This window comes from Neolamprologus brichardi, chromosome 17 (genome assembly GCF_056152115.1).
Source record: "Neolamprologus brichardi isolate AB-2024 chromosome 17, ASM5615211v1, whole genome shotgun sequence".
NCBI classification, from domain to species: domain Eukaryota; kingdom Metazoa; phylum Chordata; class Actinopteri; order Cichliformes; family Cichlidae; genus Neolamprologus; species Neolamprologus brichardi.
Genome location: NC_142120.1, coordinates 3710707 through 3731102, shown reverse-complemented (window position 1 = coordinate 3731102; position 20396 = coordinate 3710707). Strand labels below are relative to the sequence as shown.

The 20396-nt window shown below is 39.8% G+C and overlaps 1 protein-coding gene across 2 annotated transcripts in view; it reads left to right on the top strand.

The window, feature by feature from the left end:
• The first annotated feature begins 3862 nt into the window (after nt 1-3862).
• Nucleotides 3863-20396, top strand: part of LOC102777587 (monocarboxylate transporter 2) — a 30109-nt gene continuing 13575 nt past the window's right edge. Inside the window, exons 1-2 of one of the 2 annotated variants that reach the window (XM_006799692.3) lie at nt 3863-3972; nt 13876-14122. In XM_006799692.3, coding sequence (XP_006799755.1) covers nt 13909-14122 — 214 coding nt within the window. In that variant the 5' untranslated portion in view covers nt 3863-3972; nt 13876-13908. Of the gene's footprint in view, nt 3973-4183; nt 4238-13875; nt 14123-20396 lie in introns of those variants that run through there. The other variant, XM_006799693.2, reaches the window with a different exon arrangement.

The window sequence follows — 20396 nt, the reverse complement described above, 5'->3', positions numbered from 1 at the left end:
GCAAGTTTTAATACATATACAGTGGGGCAAAAAAGTATTTAGTCAGCCACCGATTGTGCAAGTTCCCCCACTTAAAATGATGACAGAGGTCAGTAATTTGCACCAGAGGTACACTTCAACTGTGAGAGACAGAATGTGAAAAAAAAATCCATGAATTCACATGGTAGGATTTGTAAAGAATTTATTCGTAAATCAGGGTGGAAAATAAGTATTTGGTCACCTCAAACAAGGAAAATCCCTGGCTCTCACAGACCCGTAACGTCTTCTGTAAGAAGCTTTTCTGTCCCCCACTCGTTACCTGTATGAATGGCACCTGTTTGACCTCATCATCTGTATAAAAGACACCTGTCCACAGCCTCAACCAGTCAGACTCCAAACTCCGCCATGGCCAAGACCAAAGAGCTTTCGAAGGACACCAGGAAAAGAATTGTAGACCTGCACCAGACTGGGAAGAGTGAATCTACAATAGGCAAGCAGCTTGGTGTGAAAAAATCAACTGTGGGAGCAATCATCAGAAAATGGAAGACATACAAGACCACTGATAATCTCCCTCGATCTGGGGCTCCACGCAAGATCTCATCCCGTGGGGTCAAAATGATCATGAGAACGGTGAGCAAAGATCCCAGAACCACACGGGGGGACCTGGTGAATGACCTGCAGAGAGCTGGGACCAAAGTAACAAAGGTCACCATCAGTAACACACTACAACGGCAGGGAATCAAATCCCGCAGTGCCAGACGTGTTCCGCTGCTGAAGCCAGTGCATGTCCAGGCCCGTCTGAAGTTTGCCAGAGAGCACATGGATGATACAGCAGAGGATTGGGAGAATGTCATGTGGTCAGATGAAACCAAAGTAGAACTTTTTGGTATAAACTCAACTCGTCGTGTTTGGAGGAAGAAGAATACTGAGTTGCATCCCAAGAACACCATACCTACTGTGAAGCATGGGGGTGGAAACATCATGCTATGGGGCTGTTTTTCTGCCAAGGGGACAGGACGACTGATCCGTGTTAAGGACAGAATGAATGGGGCCAAGTATCGTGAGATTTTGAGCCAAAACCTCCTTCCATCAGTGAGAACTTTGAAGATGAAACGAGGCTGGGTCTTCCAACATGACAATGATCCAAAACACACCGCCCGGGCAACAAAGGAGTGGCTCCGTAAGAAGCATTTGAAAGTCCTGGAGTGGCCTAGCCAGTCTCCAGACCTCAACCCCATAGAAAATCTGTGGCGGGAGTTGAAAGTCCGTGTTGCTCGGCGACAGCCCCAAAACATCACTGCTCTTGAGAAGATCTGCATGGAGGAATGGGCCAAAATACCAGCTACTGTGTGTGCAAACCTGGTAAAGACCTATAGTAAACGTTTGACCTCTGTTATTGCCAACAAAGGTTATGTTACAAAGTATTGAGTTGTATTTTTGTTATTGACCAAATACTTATTTTCCACCCTGATTTACGAATAAATTCTTTACAAATCCTACCATGTGAATTCATGGATTTTTTTTTCACATTCTGTCTCTCACAGTTGAAGTGTACCTCTGGTGCAAATTACTGACCTCTGTCATCATTTTAAGTGGGGGAACTTGCACAATCAGTGGCTGACTAAATACTTTTTTGCCCCACTGTATGTATTTATTTATACCAAATTAATTAAATCATTTCAGTCCAAAATTCAAAATTTTATTTGTATTTTAGTTAACAATTTAAAAATATATATATATAATTTTAGTTTTTAGTTTAGTTGTAGTTAACTGTAATAACCTTGGCTCCTCCTCACACCAAAGAGCAGAGAATGGTCCTGCTGGTGGCGACAGTAGGACAATAATGGTACATCTGATCAAACATCTTCCAGTTTCAAACTACCTGCAGGAACACAGCATTTAAACACACATCTGTAATGTATTTTATTTGTCTGCTAATTTGAAATCCAAAGGTTTGTACATATGTTTAATTTTTGGAAGACCAAAAACTGCAACAAGCGTGTGTTTCTAAAAAGTGTCATTATTGAGCACGACTTAATTATCTGTGTGTGCACTGCACTGAGCAGAGGGTGAGGACCTGGCAGTGCCTGCAAGACTGTTGGGCACATGACTGCTGTGAAGCCACCTCCCTTATCACGGCCACCACAGACTGCTTTTCTTTACAATCCTTCAAAGGGCCAGAAACTTAGTCAGTTGACAGTTCCCAAAGAAGATCAGCCATAGAGTCAATTGGAATCTATTTACTCTAGATGTTAGTAAAACTATACAAATCTAACAAATTAACTTTTCAATCTATCACTATTTCTGAATACCAGTATGTGTATCATAGGTTAGTACTTACTGTGCTATATCATCATTTTCGAATGCTTGCTTACAGTCAGCTTAAGTTGTATCAGGTAACATCAGGTAGTTTTACAGTGGTAAATGGTAAGATAATGAACTGTGCTCATTTGTGTCTTTTTAAATGATCTGTTCCCAAACTTTCTGTCAGGTCCCTTTCATCACTGCAATTTTAAAAAACCCCAACCAAACCTAAAAACCACTGTATGCTGTAACTTCTGTTATTGGCTCTACAGTTCACCTGTCGTCACTTTCATTTGCACCTTCATTCAAATGGACATGCATGAGCTTTCTTTTTAAAATTTTTATTTTTAGGATGTAGAGCTCTTCTCTTCCTCATTCCATGTCTCCTCCATCAAAGTGACCTTTAGACTGACACCATCTGTAAGTCTTAAGAAGTCAAAGTCCCAATTCCTAAAATGCGTCTGAAGGAAAGAGGGCGCACTGGTGTTATCCTTAGCAAAACTCTTTTCAGCACTACCAGTTAAAAAAGATGCGTGATTTGTAGCTAAATGTATAAGTTGTAATAATTATATAAAATGATTTAACATTTCTGTTACCGGTAGAACAATCCAAATATCGATAGTAGCAGTACTAATGGTGTTGGTGTTGAATTGATCCAAGCCCGACAGGATCAATACTTTGTTTCTGTCCCACTGAATTGTGTTAAGTAAATTATTTTTGGGGGGAATGAAAAAATATACCACACGCATTCATTCTGAAAAATGCCGCCTGCATCTTTTTGTGATGTCATGTCTATTTTATTCGTAGCCTGTAGCAGTTTGAACAACAGAGGTTCACCCAAAGTGTTTTAGAGACATGTACATTTACATTACAGAGCTTCAAAGTAACAAAACCCTGTTTTAGAATACACGAATAACTGGAAGGAGTGTTTTATGCTTTGTTGTGTTGTCTATTGTGGATTTAGTGGTCATTAAAATGTGTTCAGAATTTTCAAACTGATGATAACTCATGTAATAAGTCCTGCCACTCTGATCTCCCCAACACAAGCTGCTTACTACAGTATTTGGTATAGATCATGCCAATATTTGCAGTAACCCACAGCACTACTCTTATCCTTCTTTGTGTGTGTTTGTAATAAACACACAAAAATGTATAACATCCTCATTTTTTCCTTACATTACACAGAGGAAATATAATTAAAGCTAAATTCATATGAACAATGCCAAGCTAATCTGACAGAGATAATAAAGTGCAGCAGTAGAACACAGACATTTTCAGAAGCAATCCATATGAATTTAATATAATTAAATTAAATTAGAATTAATTAGAATTAATTATTAAATTATTATATAACTATTAAATTATTATATTAAAGACATGTACTTTGTTTAGAGCTTAAAACGCCAAAATCTATTGTCTTTTTCTCCGCTGTGGTGTTTCCACGGCACTACAAATCAGGGTGTAGGGATGGTAACACAAAAGCTGGGCTGCTCGGATCACGATCTAAAACGGAGACGGGGCAGGCAGCACCGCCCCCTGTGGTGCGCAACAGCTCAACGTCAGGCAGCGGCTCACTCAGGAAATTCAAATAGCGATCTGTGCACAACACAGCCGCACGCATCTTTATGCTCCAAGGTCATCGTAGCCGGCAGCCCGCGGAGGACACGCACGCACAGCCTCCTTCAGAAGGTAAAGTAACATCCAGTGCCCGGTTGTCATTGACTGCAGTGAAGGACGCGCCGACGTTGCCGGTGAGCCCGAGGATTAACCGAGCGATGCAGGGATGAGTGTGCGCTGCGGTGAATGAGCGCGGTAGCCTGTCAAGACAGCGGCTTGCGGCGCTGCATGTGCATGTGGCCGCATTGTATGATGCGTTCAGGAGCCTTTGAAGAGAGGAGAGAAGGGAAACCCATCTGCCGCTTTGCTGTCAGGTGTCGCAGGTGGAAGAGCTGAGGTGCACAGTCCTAAAATATATTTGCACTGTTTTTTGGGCTGTTTTGAAGCATCCGGTTTAGTAGGCCGTGAGCATTAAGACTGGCTTCATCCGGTCAATATCCGGTCTCTATCAGCAGCATCATATGATTAGGCTGCAGTGCTGAGGAATTACTCTCCGGTTCCTGCGCCTTTCCAGCTATAGGCATTTCTGATCGAGTCGAACTTTGAAAGAGAAAAAAGTGTATTATTATCTTAGGACGTCACATGTATTTATGTCCACGTCAGGTCCTGTTCAGTTGGTGATCTGTATGAATAACTTCACATTCTGCATGTGATGAATACCCTATGTGTATTTAGCTTAAATGGCAAAAAGCTTACACGACCCCAGTTTTAGGTTTGAGTAGAAGTGGAAAAAATGAAATCTGTAGTTTGTAATCTATGATCCTGTCGTGTAAGTTGGCTGTGACAGAGCATCTTAGTAGGTTATCAAATATGTGGTTGTAACAGCGCCCTCCGTGGTGAGATGCTAAAATGCTAAAGCACAGGCAGAGCTGTAAACTGAAGATCAGTATTTAAGTTCAAGGTGGCTAACAGTAGCTAGTTTAAACCGGATTTATCAAACCACTTGTGGCCATAGGAGCAGAACTGAAATGTTCTGAGTCGAGTTTCAGTTTGTTAAATGTCTCAGGAGTACAACTTTTCAGTCACAATTTGTTATTAAAAAGTAACGTCATTTTAATGACATTTTGCTAGCAGATGAAAAAGTATTTTGCATCCATTATTTATTTGCATTAGATTTACATGGGACTATGCATAAAAAAAACTTTAAACCTTTAAAAAGCTCTCAATTTTTGGAAATACTGTTTTTAACTTTCTTGCTGAGAGTCTGATAATAATATTGTTACCCGCACCAAAAAAATGAAGCTACCATTAGCAGCTAGTTAGCTTAGTATAGCATATAAACTGGTCAGCAGCTAGCTTGCTTTGCACCAAAGGAAAGAAAAATAAAACATGTTTCAGCTCCTCCAAAGCTCACCAGTTAACATGTCAAATCTGTACATCTGTGCTGTTTTATGAGGAGATGTGTGGGACAGTTTTTTGACCAGGTGCAAGCACGGCTAACCAGCGAAAACTTATAATTGCTATAAGGTAATACGTGTGATATTAGTCATCTGTGCTCCTTTAACTTACTTTACTGATATGTCCGGAATTTTCTTATGATTAGAATTTCCATTTTAGCTTTTTTAAAATATCCTAAGTTTGTCATATCATGCCCTTCCATCAGAAACGAAGTTAGCATTTTTCTCTATTTAGTCTCCGTCCCATTTTTGTTGTTTTTAATGTTGTCTTGTCTGTAAATTTAACCTAAACAGTCTTCAGTTGACAATGTCCACACTGTTTGTTTCTCCGAAAGCAGTGACCTTTCTGACCATGTGGGCAGAAATATTAAAATGTGCGTTGTTGTTTGTTTTTTAACTAAGTTACTCTTTGGCTAGCATTTATGTCTTTGCCCCGAGAGATTGTTGTTGTAAATGTTATACTTACAGTTGTGGTCAGAAGTTTACATTCACTCTTCATGAGCATGAATGTCAATGTAATTTATTTGAACTGTTCTATTTCCTGTGTGGAATGATTGTACAGCATATGTCTTTAATGTCTTTTAAGGAAAACAAGAATCAGGTTAACAAATTTGAATTCATTTTATATTTGTCTCTAATGCACACAGGGCCAGTATTCATAAAGACTCAAATATATAGATTCTAGGGCTAGGTTTCAAAGGCTTATTCAGTTTATCTTGGCGAGCATAAAACGTATTTGTTTGACAGCATTCCAATACTCAGGACAATGGGGAAGTCCAGCTAACTCTGAAAATCTAAGGAGAATTGTAAACTGACGCAAATTAGGAAAGTCTGTTGAGGTTCATAAGTACAAGTTGTTTTTATGTGTCATCACTTTTCCAAAATCTGCATGAAGACGTAAACCATCAGTCTAAGGTGAGAGGAAATTGGTTAGGAGATCCAGAAACAATCCAGGAATCACCACGGCCCAAGCTCAAGCCAGGCCTTGGGTTTCAGAATTAATGCAGAAGTTATTTTGTCATGTAAAACCCATGTAAATGCACTCTCTGACAGCAGCTGCCTCCACAACAGTGTACTGCAAATCACGAAAACACAACAGTTAAGAGGTACAGAGCAAGCCTCCAGACTCCACAGATCAGCTCGATAAAACGTCCACAGGATGTCCCTAAACATGGCCTATCCACAGAAGCTTAACCCACAAGAATCAAAGGATCTGGTACCACAGGTCACCCTCAGAAGTTCCATACCTTGATGGATCAGCAGTACAGTTGCAAGGGTTTGAAGAATAGTGATAGTTCACAAATGAAAAAAAGTTAGCTCCCTACATTAAAAAGAGAAAAGAAAGAGCAGACTCAAACTGATTCTACCTGATTCTTATTTGAAAGACGGAAATCATGCCAGATGTGAACCCACCCATGACACACCATCACAGAACCACTCAGCACTGATCAAAAACTACAGAAACTGTTTCTTTGGACTCTTATGATGGCTAGTTAAATTTTTTTGTACCCTATTCATCAAGTAATAAAAAGAGTACGAATATTCTGAGCAACAGAATTAGTATCATTACATAACATTGGTATTGTTCCACCCCATACACATTTCTAGACATGACTAACGTTTGCTGTCTGACTATTAAATATAACATGATTACAGTTCTGTGACCTTCATGACATGGTCAGAGGTGTGTAGCGGAGAGGGAGCTCTGGATTGGATGGTTAATGTGGGTGTTGGCAGCCCATATGGAAAAGTGAATAAGCCTCCCAGCATGCTCTTGTGTCCACACATGAAATTTATTTTCTAAATCAAGGTATCCCGGAGTTAGTAAAAGGCCAGAGGCTGAGGAGAAAGGGAACTACAGTGTTAGTGTACTTTATGGGGAGACCCTCTGCCTGATGGCCTTTTTAATCAGAAAGCGGATTTCAAAGGAATTATTTCTTTGTGAAAGAATATGGGCGAGTGTGTTTGCCTGACTGCTGACGTGAGATTAGATTGTTGTTGTGATGATAAGAAGATGGCATGTGTGGTTTAGTCAACTTTTAGAGAGGTGTTTATTGGGTTAATAATGAACTTCTGTTTTAACAATGGGTGTACTGTTACTTGGAGGTTACCTTAGAGCTAATCTTCCATTGCCATAACTTCAAGTCCCAGCATGAGGCTTTGGCGGAGTCAGGAGGAGGAGGGGGGCATGCTGGCAAGCTGAGTGTAGAGGTCAAGTTTCCTTTTGTATTTACAGGATATGTTCACCTGAATAGCTTCTAAGTGAAGCTTTGAGTATTTCTTCTGTTCAAGGTCTTCACAAATACAGACGAATCCTACACTTTAATTTATCTCCTCCAGGTAAAACCGGCGTCCTCTTGCGCCATAACTCTGATTTAGTTAACCTTCTGTTGTCCTTCATTACAATTCAAGTCTTACAAGGCTCCACAAAAGCCCATTAAAAAACATTAGTAATTGACCACTGCTCAACCTTCCACTATCAGTAAAAGTGGAAAAAGTACTTGAACATATAAGAATTCAAAGAAAACTTTTAATTAGATGTGAACATGAAAATGTGGAATTGTTGCTCTTCTGAAGGATGTCTTTGCTGTTCTTTTCATCCTCCTTTAATGGCCCCTGAAGGCTACCTTTAAAAAGTCTCTGCAATATCTCTCTCAGGAAACTATAATTAACCTCCATCTAAAAATAATAACTGTATAATAACTGTGTTGGCAGCGTTTGAGAATCATGATTCCCTTAAGGAGATATTAAAGTTTAAACCTGTGGTAATCAGTGTTTTTGTAATAACAATAAATCAAGTTCTCAATGTGTTTTGTACAAGGAGTTGTTCTACTTACCGTTTTAGAGTCTTTAAGCTTTTCTAATGTGATTTTTATGGCCTCTAACTTTACCTAATATTGATATCTGTATCAGGCTTAAATATCCTATATCGGCTATTTTTGAGATACATCAAATATAAACAGTTTTCACTTCAATTTGTTATGTTTAGTTATTTATTTACTCATTTTAGCTCTGCGCCATTCTGCCCGGATCATCTGGTTGTTGTGTTTTTGGTGTGGATGACAAAGTTTTCAATGTCAACACACGTGAAGTGGCTGAAGGATGTTTCTCTCGTCTCGTCTACTTCTTCATTATTCAGTTATCGGGTGTTATAAATTCAGATACTAATAGACTGGCAGAATGCTAATGTCAGATTTGCATCTACACATGATCATATGTAGTCATTGATTTGCTGCTACTACCGTTAGCAGGAAATGCAGTAGGTCTGGTGTGCCAACTCAAAGAGGGCAAAGTTCATTTATTCCTCTTTACTGACATGAAATCCAACACTGAGTCTCAGCTTTGTCCTTGTTGTGAATGAAACCTGACATTCTTCTTCATGTCTTGGCTTCCTACCAAGGCACTAAGTGATGTCTTTCTAGGACACACACATAAACATTCACACAAAAACACAAACACACAGATGTGAGCTGACCTGTTTGCACGGAGAACATTTTTTGTCATAATGCACAGTTACTGTAACCTTAACCTGTCACGACTAACCAAACTCTAACCTTACCCTACAAACAAAGACTTGTAGCTCAAACAGCACACACATTCTGTCCAGTATGTGACCCAGCCTGATGAGCTTATGCCAGTTCTATGATTTGATTATAGAAACTCTATTTTGGTTTCTGCTCCCCTTGCCGTGTCCTTGCTGCCCCCTCCACTGAGCTCTGTTGTCTGGATAAGACTCATCAAGGTGAAGTCAGGTGGTCAATTCAAGTGCACTGAGAGGACATGGGCCCAAAAAAACTCAGTCTGTTCAGCTTGATGTAATATACTTACATATCTATATATATTATTGCTAATATATATTGTAATATATCTATATCACGGCTAAAGCACTTCTGGATGGATGCAAACTGCATTTCATTGCCCTGTACCTGTGCATGTGCAGTGACAATAAAGTTTAATTCTATTCTATTCTATTCTATTCTATTGAGCGACTCTCTGTGCATGGCTCCACACTTGTTGAGAAATGTGGTTTCACAGTCTCTCTGTAGAACACTTTCTAACATGGTGACTTGTGATGGATTCTTCGGGGGATTTATTATAATGCTTGAAAATGCGGTTAATCCAAATCAGTGCCAGTTGGCCAATCCTTCCTCTTGGGTCAGAGTGAGATATCTTTAAAAATACTTGGCAGATATTAGTGGAAAATACTGAATTCAGCTCATTTTGACTTGTTTTCTATCAAGATTTCTGTTTACGTTGGTTTCTGCCAAAATACAAAGCTTCATGTATCCTTTGTGTTATTATTAGATAGCTGTTCCATGTCACTAAGCTAATGCTAGGTAGATAACATAGCAGTCATATATATAAAAAGCAAAAGAAGAAAAGTGCTAATATGTTTCCTGAACTCAGTGGAAAGCATTGCTAGGCCAAGAAAACATGCTAAAAAACACATAATAAGAAGATATAAGAACTTCAGGAAAGATTGTGAGTGAATCTTAATTCACTTACATTGGACCACTAAATAATATGACTGTGGATCTTTCTGACATGGTTCTGCTAGAAAATGGACAATGGGCTTTTCATAGGTTTGAGCTAAATGATAGATGACCCAGTGAATGTATACGCAGATGGAGGACAGAAGCTGCTCTGTGTCTAGCATGCTGCTTTGGAAAGACTTCACAGCTACAGTCATATTTTATGACCACTGTAAACGAGCCCTTATTTATTATGTGAAACATACAAATACTCACCATGGCAATCAGCCCAACAGTGCTGGTACATAGTCAAACTAGCATACTGGTCTGTAACTGCTGACCTCTGTGGAAGACAAATCTGAATAAAATTCCAGACAGGAGTCAATAAAGTTTTATTAGCACCTTGACAATGAATTATGTTTGGTTGGTGAGTTGGAATGTTTTATTCTAAAAGTGGTCTTTCAGGTGGGTGTGGTTGTACAGCCCTGTTGTTGTCACCTGACTTGTTCCTTGGCACTGTTTTCATAACCCACCAGCTTTGACCAAAGCAGCAGTCAGGGCTGTAGTAGCTGCTCTCATGATCACTGGTGTGAAGGGCACAGGGGAGACGGCACATGACACTGATCTGGAAGGAAGTAAGTGTTGACTTTGTAACGACCGAACAGTGACTTTACTTTGTTTGACTTCTTGTGTACTTATATGGTTGATCATAAACCAGATCCATCAAGCTTGTGTGGACAATTCCCTTTTTTTACCTACTAGATCTTTTATGGCCAATCTGTTTGGAGCTTCATATTAACAGCCATCAATTTATAAGCTGCTTATGGGTTCTGAGGATCCTTCGTGCACTGTTGCCACGTTCAATCAATCAAAACGAGTATTTCCACCAATCGCCACTCTGGACAGTCTGTAATCTGATTAGCATGGATTAGACCTACTATATGAAACTCTGGGGAAAAAAGACTAATCTCTAACGTTGATTAAAGGGGCAATACAAGAGATATATATATACTCAGAGGACAGTTTTTAGCAAAAGTGAAGTGATGTTTTGCTTAAGTCATTCACTTATTTAAAACACAGTTCCACAACTATTGAATTCCAAAATAAAAGCAAATTTAATCATCCCCTTTGGCTTTTAATTAATTTGTTTTAATTATTATTATCTGAACTATACAGGATTTTTAAGACCAGTACCAATACGATATCAGTTTGGATCTCCAATATAGGGGCGATCGTGGCTCAAGAGTTGGGAGTTCACCTTGTAATCGGAAGGTTGCTGGTTCGAACCCCGGCTTGGACAGTCTTGGTCGTTGTGTCCTTGGGCAAGACACTTCACCCGTTGCCTACTGGTGGTGGTCAGAGGGCCCGGTGGCGCCAGTGTCCGGCAGCCTCGCCTCTGTCAGTGCGCCCCAGGGCGGCTGTGGCTACAATGTAGCTACAATGTAGCTGTACAATGTAGCAATGTAGCTACAATGCTACATTGCTACATTGTAGCTACGTTGCTACATTGTAGCATTGTAGTTACAATGTAGCTACAATGTAGCAATATATGACACACTATGTGAGTTACGGCCGGCAATGATCATCAATGTTCAAAAATTTTGGTCTGTTAGAAGTCAGTCTATATGGCCATCACCAGTGTGTGAATGTGTGTGTGAATGGGTGGATGACTGGATATGTAAAGCGCTATATAAATACAGGCCATTTACCATATATCTGCCAATATGGTAAAGGAAAAACAGACACAAAAGGAAGGAAAAACACAATATTCCTTTTGCTTGCTAGCCAGGTAGAGTCCTTCATCCATCAACACAGTGCCTGTTTTTTATCACTTGAACACAGTGATGCACATTGAAACTAGTCAGTGCCTGTGTGACTCATTTAGTCACAAAAGTCCATACAACATTGTTAGTATAGTTACTAACAATATAGTTATATGAGTTGAAAATCTACTTGGAGGAGATGTTCTAGTTGGCTAAAAGTGAAATGCATCTACTACACAAAAAATCTCTACAGACTTGCTACAGCCGCATGTCTCAGGGCCCCTGAAGTTTCTTATTTACTGGTGCGTTCCAGTTGAAGTGGAAAGTTAGAAATCCAGAGACATCCAAGTCAAAATTCCCAAATGAAACACCGCTCCAATTCAGATTTTTTTCTATGAACTTTTTAAGCACAAAACAGCAGGTATTGTGCTGTCATGCTAATAATGCACGAACGGCTCTAGATTGCTAAGAAACAGAACAAATTCTGTTTGAACTTGCTTTTCCATTTCCATTTCCATTTTACTATTGTAGTTTGTTCGTTTTAAAGCCTTAAAAGTGTTCATTGTGATGTCACTCTCTGGCCTCCTGCCAAGAAATAATCCTGTCTTTTATTTCCTGCTTCCTGGCTTTCTTTAGCTTTTCAAAATTACTGACATTAGCAAATGCACGAGTCTCCACAACAATGCAGTCTGCTCATACCTGAGCTGGAACAAGGAAGCCGAGTGACATCGTTTATTTACACTGGTCTTTGCGAGTCATCGATGCACTCGGACAGGAGAACCATATGTTTCCTGGTTAAATCCTTTGATGTTCTTAAATGAAACTTGCTCTGGTAAGATGTCGACCCAGGGCCGGTACGTTTGGATCAGCCAGCTGAATATTTTCATGTAAAAGTTAAAAACAATGATGTTGCATTTCACTTAAAGTTGTGGTTTGAATTTTCCAGTGGTTGCCTGTTGTGTTGTAGAGGAAACTGTCAGAGTTGATGGTCGAGTCGCTTGATCAGATACAAAGCTGGATAGTGAGGTATCCTATGATGTTTATGTTTAGTCAATCTTCTGCTTGATCAGTCGACTGGCACGGGGAAGATGTTATCATTAAGCGCACAGACAGGTGAAACTTGTTACACCAGTTACACCTGCCAGCAACTTCCAGCATTCCTTCATCCCTAGAGATTCGTGGTTGCCAAAGGGACGCCGACCGTACTCTCGGCTTGTATGACTGAGACCTGAGACCTTACTAACAACTTCATGGTGGATTTAAACGCTTGGATTGTCTTTAAGCTTACAACGACTGTTCTGACTGGCAGGTATTCTAGCAACCAGCTACTGCTGATACCTGTCTGCTAGGAACAGGTCATCATTAAGCGATTAACAGGGAACCCGTTTGACTTTTAAACCTTAAAATGGGTCTCGCTCTCTAATGAAAACATAATAACACAAAGCTGAAGTGAAATCAGCGGTGCCAATTATTTCAGACTCGTACCTGGTAATCCGAGTCTGGCTGTGTTAATCTCTGTAATTACTCACTTGTGATTCTGCACCGCTGACACGAGCAAACATGTTGACTCTTCGACAGGTTGCTCATTTCTGTGACGCCACACTAGCTGCCATCATCTCAGCTGGTGCCTCAAATTAATTATACAGCTGTAAATTATACAGCCTCACCTCTGACTGATGACAGAGGTGAGGCTAATGAGCCTAGACAGAGCTAAAAACATAGCAGCTGGCCTTTTTGGTTTATCACATGTCCGTGAATATAAGTGCATCTTTCTTTACTTGACTTGTAGCATCAGCACAGTGATGTGTGGCAGGAGATAGTTTCCTTTCTTGTTTTTTTCCCCCTCACGTGTAATTAGGTCAGGTTTACTCTGTATATACACCACACACGTGATTTTAAACTGCCACTACACTTCTGTAAGTCAAGCTCTACCCTTGTTTCATTAATGCCTGTGGGAAGGAGGTGTGCTCAAGGTGAACAGTGGGCGGGGAGATCTGGCCTCTCAGGTATAATGAGTGCATGCCCTCTGGAATCTCGTGATCCTGTGTTTGCCCACACCCTATAAAGGATAAGGGCATGGCATGTCCTCCTTGCTCTTGTGTCACATTACTGTTTGCAGCTGCGCATCTGAAACACAGAGAGAACAAACATTTGAACCTCCTTTATCATCCCACAGGTGTCTGTATACTGTCAATATGAGCCACAGCTTGTGATTTATCTACAGGATATACTACCCCTAATGATCGATGACATTTTCCTAGAAACAGAACTTCTCGGGTCATTTTTTCCGTAACCTTAAAGTTCTCTGTGAGTTTTGATATCCTCCTTTCTTTCTTTTTCCAGCGTTCAGCGAATCTGCGTTGAGTTGGGCCAGTGATGCCAACCCCAGCCACAAGTCCTGCTGTGCCCCCACCAGATGGTGGGTGGGGGTGGGCTGTGGTACTTGGATCTTTCATCTCCATAGGATTCTCATACGCTTTCCCGAAAGCCATCACAGTCTTCTTCAAAGAAATCCAGAACATTTTCGGCGCCTCCTACAGTCAGATCGCATGGATCTCCTCCATCATGCTCGCCGTCATGTATGCTGCAGGTAAATAACCTGTTCATGTTTCAAAAGCCTCTAATAATAATTTGGTATTCTAGAGTGGGGTTGTCATGGGTTGTTGCTACAGCAACAACACGACGTAAAACATAGATCATTTAATTATTGCATAAAAGTGTTATGGAAAAGTTACAAATGAATTTTGTATATGGCGTCGTATTAGTTAAGATAAAAACAGACCTCCCACTATGAAACTGATTGAACCGGTCTCTGTCTGCATTTTCAAAACTTAACCCAAAGAACGTTTTGTCATGGTAAACTAGCAGCTGTTAGCTAGCAGCTTTGCTTTGGGCTGTGTGTGAGCAGTGTTGCCAACTTAGCGACTTTGTCGCTATATTTAGCGAGTTTTCAGACCCCCTAGCGACTTTTTTTTAGAAAAAAAGTCGCTAAAAAAAGACGTGAAAGACATTACAAAAAACAATAATTGCTAAAAGAAATTTAATTTGTAGTTCTAAATAAACTCTAAATGCATTTAGGACGTTCACGATGTTATTTCTCTCTCCAACAACGTAGGTTACAATTACATTAGCATGACCAATTATGCAAATTAAAACAAACAACAACAAACAAACAACTTTAAGAACTATCTCAATTGCAGGAGTTAAATTATGGAACAGTCTAACAGAAGAAATAAAAGACAGTAAAAACATAAAACAGTTTAAAGTAAAATATAAAAACCTAATTTTAAATAAGTATAAGAATGAAGAAAACGGGGTTAACCCAGGACGGTAATGTTGCTGGTAATGGTGTTGTGGTTATTTTTTGGTTTTTTGTTTTGGTTTGTTTGTTTTTCCATAACTTGTGTATCTGCAAATATACACCTTCTGTATTTTTCATATGAAAGAAACTATACTGTGGTGGGGCTTGCTAATTTCTTGTTTTTGATTTATGTATGTTTTGTTTCGTTTTGCTTTACTTTTGTTTCATATGTTGTTTGTTTAATTTAAGACTAAAAAAAAAAAATTAAATGAATGAGAGGTAAAACTTGAGGGGGTAGGGACAAATAAGTAAATACTTCTGCCTACTCCTTTTCAAACAAATAATGGAATTGTTGGTATTGATACAGTTGCAAATGAGTATTTTTATTCAGTAATAATTTGTTATTAATTAATATCTGAATACTTGTGTTTTTGTCAATGCTACAACCTAATAATGCTAAATAACTTGAGTCTAGATAGTTGGAGTTAGCAGATGCACCATTAAAGAAATCTGAAAAGCACGATATGAGGAAAGGCACATGGGATGGGACATGGTTTATTCAGTAGTTTCTCTCATCATTGTCACACTGTTTCTACCTGTAAACACAATATGCAGTGGCAGAATTGAAATGGAACTAGTTTGTGTCATTGGATCATGACCTGGATTTGAATCCACACGAGATGCTAGCACAGCATCACATGCAGAGCCTGCAGATCACCAGAGAAACTGAAGCCGAACAACAGCAACAACAAATTGTAATTCCTTGTGAGTCAGAATCACTTACAGCCTGGAAATTGGAAAAAATAATCTATTAGTTGTTGATTGGATTTTGAAATAAATTGATCTGACATGGAAACAGGCGAATTTTCATTTCACTGAGGCAGAATTTTTATTTCCGCGTACTAGAATTTCTAATAGTTTTCAGCCTCTAATCAAATTCAGAGCACGATTCAGACAAATCCTTTATCTTCTCAAAACGCTGCCACATTGCTGCAGCTGGCTCTTCATTTTGTTTTGAAAAGAAGAACCTTTGAAGGGTTGGAATTTGTTTTCAGCAGGTCACCCTCTCCACCATATTGCTCTGATCACCTGCTGTATTTCCCCACTTTGGCTTCAAGCCTGCAGTTTCCTGGCTCGGTAGTGCCATCTGTCCACGCTGTAATCCTCCTGTCACTCTGTCGCGTGCTGTTGTCATCGTCAGACCCGCAAAGCTCATTTCCTATGTTGTGTTCAATTGAAAACAAATTTTCATTCAGTAACTGGAAATTGAAATATAATGTAAAGTCTTCTGCTCAAAATTAAGTATTGTGGTCTCATAAAGTAATTTGGGATTGTGAGTAAACACCTTATGGACAGGTGGCGTTCATCAGGCTGAAACAAGCTAATGGTTGCTGTGCTGCTAATGACACAACCTGTCTAATGTTCCTAGCGAAACATATTTATCAAACAGTAAAAAACTTGAGTGGTTATTGCTGATTGTCTTGGCTTTTTAGCCGATCGCTAACTGCTGCTTTAGCTTTGCAGTGTCTATATGCCGCTATCACGTGGTCACGGCATCAACACATGCGCTTACTGAGCGAGCCGCTCTTGTTTCTCATTCATTCACATTGATCACAGCCATTCAGCTATTCATTAAACACCTGCTCTCTTGTTCTGACTCTCACGCTGATGATTCAATCAGAGTTTAACACCTTTCTAATTCCCCACCGCTGCTTTCGTGTGTGTATTGGTGTTTGCATGGCCCTGTCATTACTGTGGAGCTGCCTGGTAATGAGCCGACAGCCCCAGACACCCACAAGTAATAATCTAATTGATCCAAATGACTGAAATGACCTTTTACTTATTACCTCTACCCTGAGCTACCCTGTGTCTCTTCAATCTGCTAAGCTTTTTGATGAACAAAATACTGAAAATGATGGTTTTGGCTCATTGGATTATATTTTATAAGCCAGTTAGGTCACATTTGTAAAGTCCCACACGACATGAGATGTGTGTGGAAGGTTGCTGGTTTGATCCCTGGCTCCTCCAGTCAAGGGCAAGATACTAACCGATGAATGCTGTTGAATGATACATAGAAACAAACACTAACGATTATTTTGATAGTCGACTAGTCACCGATTATTTTTGCAATTAGTCGACTAATCAGATGCATCCATTGGACGTAAAATGTACAGCTTATTGCATCAGCATGCATCTGCTCTTATATAACTATCATCAGCTTACAGCTTTAAAAATAAAGACAAGTTGATAGTTTATTAAATTTTAATGAAATTTGCAGATTGTTTCGGTGAAGTTCAATAAACTCCTTGCTATCTAAAATAGAACAGGACACCGGAGTATATTCTCGAGCATCTCACACTTCTGATAATCAGCTGTCTGCTTGACATTTATTCTGCTGTGTAAAAACTATAACTTTAATCTCAGACAAACCGATTTACTCAGGAACAAATAAAATACTAAAAAAAAGCCAAACAATAAAATTTTTAAGTTATCTAAGTAACTTATATAAGTTTAACCTGAGTAGCGAAAGACGGCGGTGGGTTTGAAAACATTAGCCTGGAGTCTGGTGCTCTCACGGTCTCTAGTGAGCCTAGCCCCCGGCTAGCTATCGAGCTAGTGGCTAACAGACGTCTCCGAAAACGTCAGAGCGCTTTTGAAAATATGTGGTGTCTTGATAAACTGAGCAGATATTTGAGGTTTACACAGCTACATTCTCGCCTGAAAATATGTTAAACGTTTATTTTGTGACCCAGAAAGAATAATAAGAGTAATATTAAAACTTACTAGCTGCCGCCATTGTTGGAAACTGAGCTGGGCTGGCTATGAATTCTGGGACACAGCTTCTTCTTCTTCTTCGGAGTTTAACGGCAGCTGGCATCCTTGTACATGCAGTGCTGCCATCTTCTGTTTCAGTCCGTTATTACACTCTTAAATCCTACTACTTATTCCTGCGTCTTTTGTGATCTTACAAAGCTTCAAACGACGCGTCGACTATTAAATCAGTCGTCGACGATTTTGATAGTCGACTAATCGTGGCAGCCCTATTATTACATTCACAGAGAGTTGGGGAATGGCTGCAATCACAGAGATATAGGATGGTGACAGATGGACCCTTAGGCCCCCTCCTCGATTCAGAGATGGTCTTTCCCTTTAAACGTAAATGGCCTCCTTGACTCTGCCCTCAGACCAGCGTTCCTCCCTGTCCAGGATGTGTCCACTGGCCTGTAGGTGTAAATAGACTGTTTAATCCTTAGCTCTTCTGTGTTGTGCCATCTGCTTGTTTGGTTTCCTCGATGTGTAAGTCCTGCTGGCACTTAACACTGTACACTACATTACTCTGTTTGTGCCACATAAGGGATCAGTACAGGTTTTCACTTAGGCAGGAATTATCTTTCTTCTTCCCTGGATCAGCTGGAGCTTTCTTTAGGTGCCTTCCCAGCTTTGACAAATGCCCAGCTGAGATAACCACATTTACTCAGGGCCTTCTTGATGTGATGTTCTTCTGCTTCCCTGGCCGCTGTGTCTGTGGGGATGGTGTTTGCTCTATGTTGTAGCGTCCCGATGACACCCAGTTTATCATCCACATCATTTCAACCTTAGCATGCTAAGCTATCCTTCTGTCAGAGGAGGTTAGCATTAGGCTTATAGTTCAGTTTCACAGTTTCAGTTTCATATCGCCACTTTGGCTACTTTTTGATATTTGTATTGATCTATCTTTTGTTGTTATTTTAAAGGAAAAATCAAAAACAATAACCAGAATAATAAATAATAAGCTATCGCTGCAGGTCTATAACCCTGAGCATTCAGTTATGGAACCACACGTTTTGAGTAGCAGTACAACTGTGTAGCTACATTTCAGTTTTGGCATGACAGAGCTTCCTCTACAGAAGCTCTACAGTTATTGCTGCTAGAATTTGCATAGTCATTTGCCTTGATGTGCATATCACCTGGCTGACAACATGTTTTCCAGAACAGAAGAACTATCGATGCTATTCTTTTGTTTCTCTGCAAGAGAAGAAGGTGTGGTTAAAAGCTGTAAACCCAACACGGGAAATCTTTTGTGACGGCCTTTGGCATACTTCAGCCCTAGAGTGCAATCCTGCCTCGTATTACATCAGGCAGCAGTGAAGCAACCGCCAATGATCCACTCAGCACAGCGAGTGTCGCACTGTGATGATGTGTTTAATCTGCATGCTGTGTGTTTATGTTGGATTAGTGTCGCTAATCCACAGTGAGAGAGCGAGAGCGCTGACCTTGGCTGTGGAAACGCTGCACACTGTATCACACTCGCTGTTAGTCTTAAAGACAGGATACAAAGGCTGGTTTCTCATAAGGAAAAAAGCCAAATATTTTGTTTTTAATGTTTTACCTGGTCATTTTAGAAAATATTAACAATCATATTGGTTATGATGATGAGTAAATATACTTTTATACATTCATTTACTCTTATTTCTCAATGGGAACCTTGTTTCTTGAACTTGAGATGCCATTTCCACCTCATTAACCCTTTAAAGCCGGTAGGAACAGGCACGCTCTGTTTTGCGTAATTATTTTTAAATCCTGGTAGATCTGCAACCACGTGAGCTAGCGCAATCATTTTTTTTGCACATGAAACCGGAGAAGTTGTACTTACATCTTATGCCATCAGCTTGTCCTCGGTCACGGTTTCCCTCCACATATGGCTTTGCAAAAACTGCATAAAAAGCGCTTGCAGCAACAAAAACATAATATTCCAGAAACACGCTTTGCCGATCCGATCAGCTGTTTGTAACACTTCCTACGTTGGAATAGACGTCAGCGCGAACAATCGCATGTCTGCCATTACCTGCCCGAAACCGGAAGTGACGTCATTTTCACGGAAATGTAGTTTTTTTTTACCATCAGGGCCTCATGAGCCTATACTGGTGTTTTTAAAAGTTATCTTTGACTTTATGACTTTCTGTGTCATTTCTGGGATGCTTAGGACTCATATTGCACTGCTGGAAATAGTTTATTTTGATGCATATGCTGCTTTTTTGCAAATTTGCATCATAATATTTATTTTCGTTTTTCCTGCAGTATATAAAAATTGGTGTATTTCAAAAATAAAACTATGAAGACACTCAAAATAAATTTCCTGTGGTGGGAAACTATTTTGTGCAACTTTTTTGTATTAACAGTTTTGAGGGATAAGCCTCTTAAATTTCTCTAACTAGAAATATATGTTAAAAAACAAAAACGATTTTCAATTTTTTTGTAGTTTATTGCACTTTTTTGCAATTTATATAATTACTATGCACTTAATGCAGACATATTATTAAAATCTGGACTGTAATGGTTGTATTGATGTATAGCAACTTGAAATGCTCCCAAAAATGGCTCCACAGCATGTAAAAATATAATATAAGCTCTGGCGGACTTGGTTCTATGGTAGGTCTTAAAGGGTTAACACCTTAAGGTTGCTGTATTTGCTGCATGTCAAAGTGATTGAGCAGTCCTTTTTACCACACTGCACAGTAGCTGAAAAGAGAACTGTTGCCAGTGACGTGCACGAATTATCATTAGAAACGTGGATATTGTGAGG